Source organism: Lepisosteus oculatus, chromosome 1 (assembly GCF_040954835.1).
Source record: "Lepisosteus oculatus isolate fLepOcu1 chromosome 1, fLepOcu1.hap2, whole genome shotgun sequence".
In the NCBI taxonomy this organism is placed as follows: Eukaryota; Metazoa; Chordata; class Actinopteri; order Semionotiformes; family Lepisosteidae; genus Lepisosteus; species Lepisosteus oculatus.
Window position 1 is genome coordinate 17272172 of NC_090696.1, and position 8400 is coordinate 17280571.

General features: G+C 50.7%; 1 protein-coding gene across 1 annotated transcript; it reads left to right on the forward strand.

The window, feature by feature from the left end:
* The first annotated feature begins 59 nt into the window (after positions 1-59).
* Positions 60-7636, forward strand: gpd1b (glycerol-3-phosphate dehydrogenase 1b). Its single transcript, XM_006629249.3, has 8 exons — positions 60-167; positions 3274-3451; positions 4099-4239; positions 4412-4550; positions 4793-4905; positions 5325-5561; positions 5803-5909; positions 6747-7636. The coding sequence occupies exons 1-8, from the start codon at positions 124-126 to the stop codon at positions 6841-6843; spliced, it is 1056 nt and encodes a 351-aa protein (XP_006629312.2). The 5' UTR covers positions 60-123; the 3' UTR covers positions 6844-7636.
* The last annotated feature ends 764 nt before the right edge of the window (positions 7637-8400 follow it).

Here is an 8400-nt window from a genome sequence, read left to right on the forward strand (position 1 = left end):
GGGGCGGGACTGGGGTCACTGCGACGCCACGTGCGGGGCATAAATACCTGAGTGCGCCGCTGGGTGAGTTAGATTTTACAGCATTCGGATTTGGCAGCTGTGAGATTCTGTACAAGACATACAATGGCAGCACCAAAGAAAGCCTGCATCGTCGGCTCTGGTAATTGGTAAGTAACGAGACTAAACCTTTTTTTTTTCTTAACGTTTTTCCCCCCCCGGAGCTAAGACGCTAGGTGCACGATTGCCTGCTGTTACTGGCACCTTTAATAATGTGCGATAGCTCAGTTGACGTATGAGTGGCTGTGCAGGGCGAGCCTATCCTTACACGGAGTGCTGTCGAGCAGGAATATTTCAATGGTTTCTAGGAAAAAAGCGAGAGTACTGTAGCTGCATTTCAGTTAATGCCCAGACTGGCTAGGGAGCTAAGTCCACAAGGTGTCAGGACAGCAGGTGCAGTATACTGTATGGTAGCAGTAACAGGTCCCGCCGGTTAGCACAAGCACCGCAGTATTCAGAAGCTCTTGGAATTACTGGTAAAAGGTTACTTCTGCTTCAGTTTTAATACGGCACCGTTTTACCTACTTCACGAAAGTTAGACCTTGCACCGTCTTGCGCGGTTTAATTTATTTTAATAAAATGAGCTTAAACTCGCTTATTAATGGAGCTCAAATCTTTATAGTTATGGGACATTTGTAAGTTTGCCTTAGAAAACGTTTTTTCTGAATTTGGGATCCCTGTGGTCTAACCATTCCTCCCAACTTCTAGCAAAATTCAGTCATTAAAAAACCAGAGGGGTCTTGAAAAATGTGTATTGAATTAAAAAAAAATTCGGAAGCCTAACTGGACATACACCTTTTGGAAACTGTCCATGTCATTAATTCTGATACTAATTATCCAGTGAAGTCTTCAGTCTGTCGTGCGGAATCGTGAAGTACGGTCTTTCAAGTTTATTCCCAGTCTCCATTCTTGTCGCCGGAATCACGTGGCGTGCAAGCGAGGTGCAGGAAAAGTCCGACTGTGCGCGCATCTGTTGTGTGGAAAGCGGGGACATCGCACTGACTGCCAATGTACATTTTGACCGTCGATTTTATTTGATTTCCATATTTAAGACTAAAGTTCTGTAAGCTAGGCATTCAGAGTTCATGCATTGTAATATAATTAACACTTTCCGGTCATCCCGGATTTAGATCCTGAACTGCCGTTCATGCAATTTCAGGGAATTTTTTTTATTCAGAATAAGGGGATAGTTTATTATAATGTCCATTAGGGCAGTGAGGAAGGTGCTACACTACACAGACGCATTAGGCTCTGTAATCATGAGTCAATTACATGATGAGGTCAGCCACTATTTTACAGGAGATCACATTTAAAAGTGCTGTTAAATTCTTTTGGGTCCCCGTTTATTTCAGGCGTTAGTACGTGTAGCAGAGATGTAACCCAGGTTGAAGTGCAGTCTGGTAGCCAGAGCTGCTACAACATCCCTTTTATTCTGGGCTCTTCCGGGACGGTTCAGAGGCCTTTGTGCGCATCCGGTTTTTCCAAACTTCAGCAACAAAATTGGCTTTGTAAGATGTTTTAGCACAATGGGTGTCCTGTAAAGGCTGAACGCTCACAATGGCAAAGGCCTTTCGGGACACAAAGCTGCGCGCCGCCTGTCGGGACAGGCTGGCAGGCCGCCCGGGCCCGGGACAGGAGTTCGCGCAGGGCTGGCCCGATCCTGGCACCGCTGAGCCCGGAAGAGCAGAGCTCATTGTGTTGTGTGGTACTCTGTTCAGACGTGGGGAGGGATGGGTGAACATCTTACTCTACACTACTGGGGATTACAGTAAGAGTAATGTAGCTTGTGGATGCAGCCATTAACTTTTCTGTTTTTCACCCGTGATCCGACAGCTTTCTTAGTCCTTCCTGGGTTATTGAATCAGCTGGGGAGGGGGGGAAACTGTGTTGCCATGGTAGCAAGGCTGGCACTATCCAACCACAGTGCAGAATCATGTCTCCTCTGTAGCAGCTGTCACCCTCCAGAGTGATTCAAGGCTGGTTTTGAAACGAACCAGTTTAATGTGGTGGTGTGTGTGCACGTGTGTGTGTCTTGGAGGGGTGGGGGGGAGGTCAAGGCTGTTTGCTATCTCTGTTGGACAGTCATGTGTGGAACAGCGGGCGTCTCGGAGCAGACGGGGCTGCCTCTTCACAGCTGTCTTGCAGCGATTGTGTCACTGACGCTGCCCGCTCGGCCTGCGTCTGGAGGGTGATCCTGGAGGGGGCTGAGAGCTGCTGTCTGATTCGCCGACCCTGTTCCTTCTCCCGGACTAGGTTCTGGTCCAGCTTCTCATGTATCTGTAGTCTGAACTCTATTTTATAAAGGGGATCTGCGATCTCTTGTGTATTTTGAAGCCCTCCAGGTTGTTCTCAGGGTAATACAATGTACCAATCGAAATCATGTCCTACACCTTAATTTAGAAGCTAATCGGTGCTTTAGATTACCATGTCACACTGTGATGTCTCAGTCATTAAAAGGACATCATGTCATTGACCAAAAGATGGATGTATTTAGGATTTACTGTATTAGAAATTGATGACTGATATAAATGATGACTGATAATTGTAAAAGGTGGGGGTTATAATTGATAAGGAGTAGTGTGACTTTATCTACTGGTTGTGTGAGAGCAGTTAGGAGTTGAGGGCAACAGGCTGAACTGCTGCTCTGGGTAGCTGTATGCTTTTATTCAAGGCGCCTCAGTTTTGACCCACAAGAGCTCTGGTTTTCTGTAAATCTTCACTCGCAGGAGGCATTGGGGTCCGTGCCTTGAATTGATCAACAGCGCAATGAGCGCCGTGATCTGTGATGAACTCCAACTTGATTGAACTTGAACATGATTGTGAGGCAAGAGTTTGATCACAGAATGCAGAATTGTCTTCCCTGCTAGCTCCAGCACCCAGCTGAAGCGATCACAAGGGGAAAAGGAGTACTAATGAACTTGTGTGTAAGAGGTGTTATTTGATCAGCATATTCCCCCTGTTGAGGCCTAGTTGTCCTCAGTTTTCCTTGCACAAGGAAGGCATTTTACGCGTGGAGAAAAATCTGAGCAGATTGTCAGCAAGAAAGTATTAAAGTAGTGGTTTGGAATAAGGCTCCTCAAGACACCTGAGCACAAGATCTTCCAGTCTGTGTTTTCTAGTTGCTGATCTTCCATTGAGAAAAAAAAAAAGAACCCATCAGCCCCTGCTGTAAGATCAAGGAATGGTGTCTGTAACTGTGGCTGCCTTCCCGCGCAGGGGCTCGGCCATTGCTAAGATTGTCGGGGCCAACGCTGCCGAGAAGGACGGGTTCGACACCATGGTGAACATGTGGGTCTTCGAGGAGATGGTCAACGGCCGCAAGCTGACCGAGATCATCAACACCGACCACGAGAACGTCAAGTACCTGCCCGGACACAAGCTGCCGCCTAACGTGGTGAGAGGTCCTACTGTGACTCCTAGCTTGTCCACAGTCTGAAGCGGGTCTTTTTTTAGAGTTCAGGTGTACTTCAACTGTAGCCAGCCACACAGAGGAGCCCAAGGTTTCCCTCCCCTTAGTGTCTCGTGCAGGTTCAGAGTCTGTGTTGTGGCTGTGATGCGCGCTGTTAATGTAATACTTGCGGGCTGTGTACTGAATGGTCACCTTTGCCCTTGCTGCTATCATGCATGTGTCACTAATGGAGGGCAAAGGTAGACAGGGCTGTGTGCGGAGTGGACCTGCACATTCTTCCCTACCTGAGATCATGGGGTGCAGAGGGCTCCGACTGAAGCCGTTTTGCAGGGTGTGAGCTTGTATTCATGCCTGAACAAAAACCGCTGCATGCAGTTTCCCTTCTTGTAACGGACAAATTAGTCTAAACCCAGGGTTTCTCTTTCCTGTGGCTGCCGAGATCAGGAATCCAGCCTTTTTTCTAGGTCCTTTTAAATTCCAAGCCAGTTTAACCCACATTTCTCAAACTGCTGATGCCTGATGGGATGATCTGAAAGCATGCTGGATATTTTCCTGTGAGGGCCAAACTTTAGGGGTCCCGTTTTCACTGTGTGGATGTCTTACGCCTGGTCCACGAATGCCTTATCCTGCAGGTGGCCATCCCGGACGTCGTGGACGCGGCCACAGGGGCCGACATCCTGGTGTTCGTGATCCCTCACCAGTTCATCGGGAAGATCTGTGACACCCTGAAGGGAAAGATCAAGAAGGACGCGATAGGGATCTCGCTCATCAAGGTAGATCTGATCTGCTCGGAAGTGCTAGAAGGCTGGGGGGGAGGAAGGGGAAGCTCGCTGTAATCCCGGGAGTTATAAGCGTAGAAAGCATGGAAACTGACCGCCTTCCTTAAGTAGCGCCACAACGATTTGCTAAGGCAGCTTGGCTCTAACCAGGATGTCTGTCCTGCAGGGGGTGGACGAGGGCCCCGATGGCCTGAAGCTCATCTCGGAGGTCATCCGCGAGAAGCTGGGTATCGCCGTCAGCGTGCTCATGGGGGCCAACATCGCTAGCGAGGTGGCGGAGGAGAAGTTCTGCGAGACGACCATCGGTAAGGGCCGGCAGAGAGCGATCGTGTTGCAAACCAGGCTGGAGGAACAGCACAGGGTCCCCCTTCTCAGTGCTTTATTAATGGCACAGCACGTTGAACCCACACTTCTACCAAATGTGTAAACTCTAGAACACTAGAACAGTGGGGAGAGAAAGTGAAGCAATAGTGAGGAGAGACTGGGAGGAGTGGGTGTGGGTGGCTGTATCTTTAAAAATAAATAAAATAACTGTTTTTTTTTCCAGGCTGCAGGAACAAAGAGCAGGGAGCCCTGCTGAAGGAACTCTTCCAGACGCCCAACTTCCGCGTTACTGTGGTCGAGGAGGCAGATGTGGTGGAGATCTGTGGAGCTCTCAAGGTGAGCTTCCTTCCTCTGAGCTCCCTGACTTGCGTGCAGAGGCTCTCTCTTCCCTGTTCCAGCGATCGGCTGAGGAGGATCCATACTGATCCATGCAGAGGCTCTTGACTGTTTGGGTCTGCTGTGTAATTTACAACAGAACTGTGTTTTGGGTGGACGGAGGCAGAAAGGTGTGAGAAATGTACACTAAGAGTTGTAGGGGTTTGGAACAAGTTACTCAGTAGGCCTCAGCTTGTTTGTAACTTCTGTGGCTCTTGCTTAGCTCTGAATGGCTTGTTCTGTGCCCCTGGGGTGCTTGCCAGAAGCTGGGGTGGGCAACACAACAACACCGGGGCAGTCTCCCCCTGTTGGCGATGAACGTACTTGACATGTCTGGAGGCGGGGCTCCCACATGGTGAATTTATCTCTCCCCTGAGCAGAACGTGGTGGCTGTGGGCGCGGGCTTCTGCGACGGCCTGGGGATGGGTGACAACACCAAGGCGGCGGTGATCCGGCTGGGGCTGATGGAGATGATCGCCTTTGCCAGGCTCTTCTGCACCAGCAGCCAGGTGTCCTCCGCCACCTTCCTGGAGAGCTGCGGCGTGGCCGACCTCATCACCACCTGCTACGGCGGGCGCAACCGCAAGGTGGCAGAAGCCTTTGCCAAAACGGGCAAGGTAGGCCGCAGTTATTTTTTTCCGCCTCTCCTTCACGTGGACAAAGCGTTTGCTATGCCACCCCCTTACACCATGTCACCAGTTAAAAAATGTACCAAAACCCCAAAACCGCCTTAATTTGTCAACACACTCCTGCTTCCTGCATCTCCAGCCCCCGTTGTTGTTGTCTGAGATCTTGGCCTTCTTGGGCTGCAGAGACCCAGCTCTCTTCTGAACGACTGCTCTCTCCCTCCGCCTGCAGACGATCGAGCAGCTCGAGAAGGAGATGCTCAATGGACAGAAGCTCCAGGGACCCCTGACCTCCGCAGAAGTCAACCAGATCCTCAGTCACAAGAATCTCCTGCACAAGTAAGGGCCAGATCTTTATTTTTTTCTAATTTTGCTTCCTATAGGACTGAGCTAAAACTGTGTGCTTCAAGGTGTCCTTAATGGTAGCCGACCACTTTAACCCAAATTGAAGACAAAGGGTGGAGAATCTGTTTGCTACACCTGTCCAGTCCGTGCTACCCCTCACAGTTACCTAACCTGATTTTCCTCTTAACTGCCGCTGGTGACCTTGTGCTCTGAGCCACACTCCCCTGTCCTGAGGGATTGTTATTGCTCCTCGTTGGGTTGAGAATTCACAGACCACTGGGAACTGGCACTTTGACCTTCTACTTCCTACAGGCTGCTCTGTCACTTCAAAGCAGCAGGGCTGGGTAGCCTGTTCCCCTCTCCCGCAGTATAAAGAAGTGCCTGCTGTTCTCGGCTTGAAAAGCACAGTTTGCACGTGTTCCCTCTTGTTGTTCATTCTGAAGACGTCCTCTGAGTTGACCTGATCCGGGTCCTAATGCCCTTTTTAATACAAACCCTGCCCTATTTAACTCATCGATCGTTATCGCTGTAAACAGAAGAGCTGCCTCAGCCTTTGGTCAGTCTGAGCAAGTAATTGGCTGCTTTCAAAGTCATCATAATCAAATTGATTAAGTTTTTGTTAAAGGCAAACATTTTTTCTTGTGGAACGTCTACGAGATGTGCCTTTGGATAGTCAGGGAGTGTAGTGGGAACAGTACAGCTCTGTTATAACCCTCCCCCCCAGAGTCTGTGAATTCTCTTTATCCTTCTCATGTGCTCCCTCTCACCCACACATGCTCTCCTGCGCCACCCCTAACCCTGTTCCCCCCTCCCTCCTTCCTCTCCTCCCAGGTTCCCCCTGTTCAATGCCATCTACCAGATCTGCTACAAGGGCCACCCTGTCACCGAGTTCATCAGCTGCCTGCAGAACCACCCCGAGCACGTGTAGCGGTCCGCCGCCGGCTGCCTCGAGGAGGACGGGGGTGGGGGGGGGGGGCGAGGGGAGGGTGTCTGGTCTGGAGGGGGGGAAGGGTTCAGTCTTAAAAGTTCTCATTCTGCCAAACGCTGGGAAAGGAAGTGCGTCGACTTGTCGCGGGAATACGGTAGCATGGTGTCCACGCTGCCTCTCCGCTCCCATCATGCCACACCACGCCAATGCCAGGCCGGCCACTCGGCTTAGGGCTCGCTGACCTGGAGCGCAGGTCGGCTCAGGATTTTCTCCGCAGGGGAGGCGGGAATTCCCGGCCGCCTGAGGAAAATGAAGGGTCAGGATTTCCACTTGGGGGGAAAACGAGTGCTAATACCGAGGGCGTGAGTCGGCAGGCCAGCAGACCCCACGGCTGTGTACTGTCCTCTCTCGCTCATTAACCACTTTAACTGGGAATCGCCCTTTCTGGCAAGCGGAACTTAAAGTTCGGAACGTAAAGTGAAGACTGTGCTTGGTGCCTTTGCCTTCCACTGGCCTGGCAGATGTACGTGCTTCAGAAGTGCCTTAAACTGCTGTTCTGACCGAAGGCCCGTTCGTCCCGGACTGTTGTCAAACAGGGACTGTATTTCCCTTCGGAACATGGAGGGGGGGTCACTGTTGGCCCCCCCCCCACCCCCCACCCCCCACACTGTTCCTCAGTTGCCATGGTTACTGGCCCTGCCGTATTCCTTGCTGTTCTGGAAGAAGTGTGGTCTCTGTGTGTAGAATGTATTCCGAAATCGTTCGTTTTGAATAAATTATTTGCAATCAGTCACTACTGTCTGGTTAAATGCTTTTTTTTTTTAAGAACCAAATTGCCGAGCATTCCTCGCCCTGTATATGAAGGGCTTTCCCCAGCCTGTGCCCAGCGTACTGGTGCTGTGCTTTCTCTCTGGCGCCCAGTCTAGCTGTAGTAATGTGACCACTCACTCCCACGTTACATTAAACTCTTCACCTTTAGCATTTCCAGTCTGGGCTGCACTCTTTCTGACCCTGAGAGGGATTATGTGGTTTCTGACTTTCTCTGCCCCCATCTGTGGGTACAACTCCCATCTCCAAAGACTCTTTATGTGCTTTTGCTGTGGGGTACCTGGTATTTCTCTGCCAGGCAAGGCGATGGCAGGGGTTATGGTTTAAACTGGACGGGCATTAGGCAGCACTGTCTCTCTCACATACTTGGCCAAGTCGCCTGCTTGCACATTACACATCTTGTCCCCCTGCAGCTGTACAAATCCACACACTAGCTGTGCAATAAAAGCTTTCAGCCCAGTTACCCTTAACAGCACTAACCTCAGCTCCCACTGAAGTCTCCCTCCTCTGACGAGAGCCTGCTTTTCCCTGATCTCTTTGTCTCTCGGGGGTCTTCTTTTCCTGTAGCGCTGGCTCCTGGGCTTTGGAATCCAGCTGGGTTTCTCCTTTCGAAGCTGTAACTAAGGGACCGATGGGTGCCGGTCAGCTTCGATTGCAAGGTGTAACTTCACCCAGGCAAACAGCTCTGTAGACCTGAAGGAGACTTGGACGCCCTTCAGTGTTCTGGTC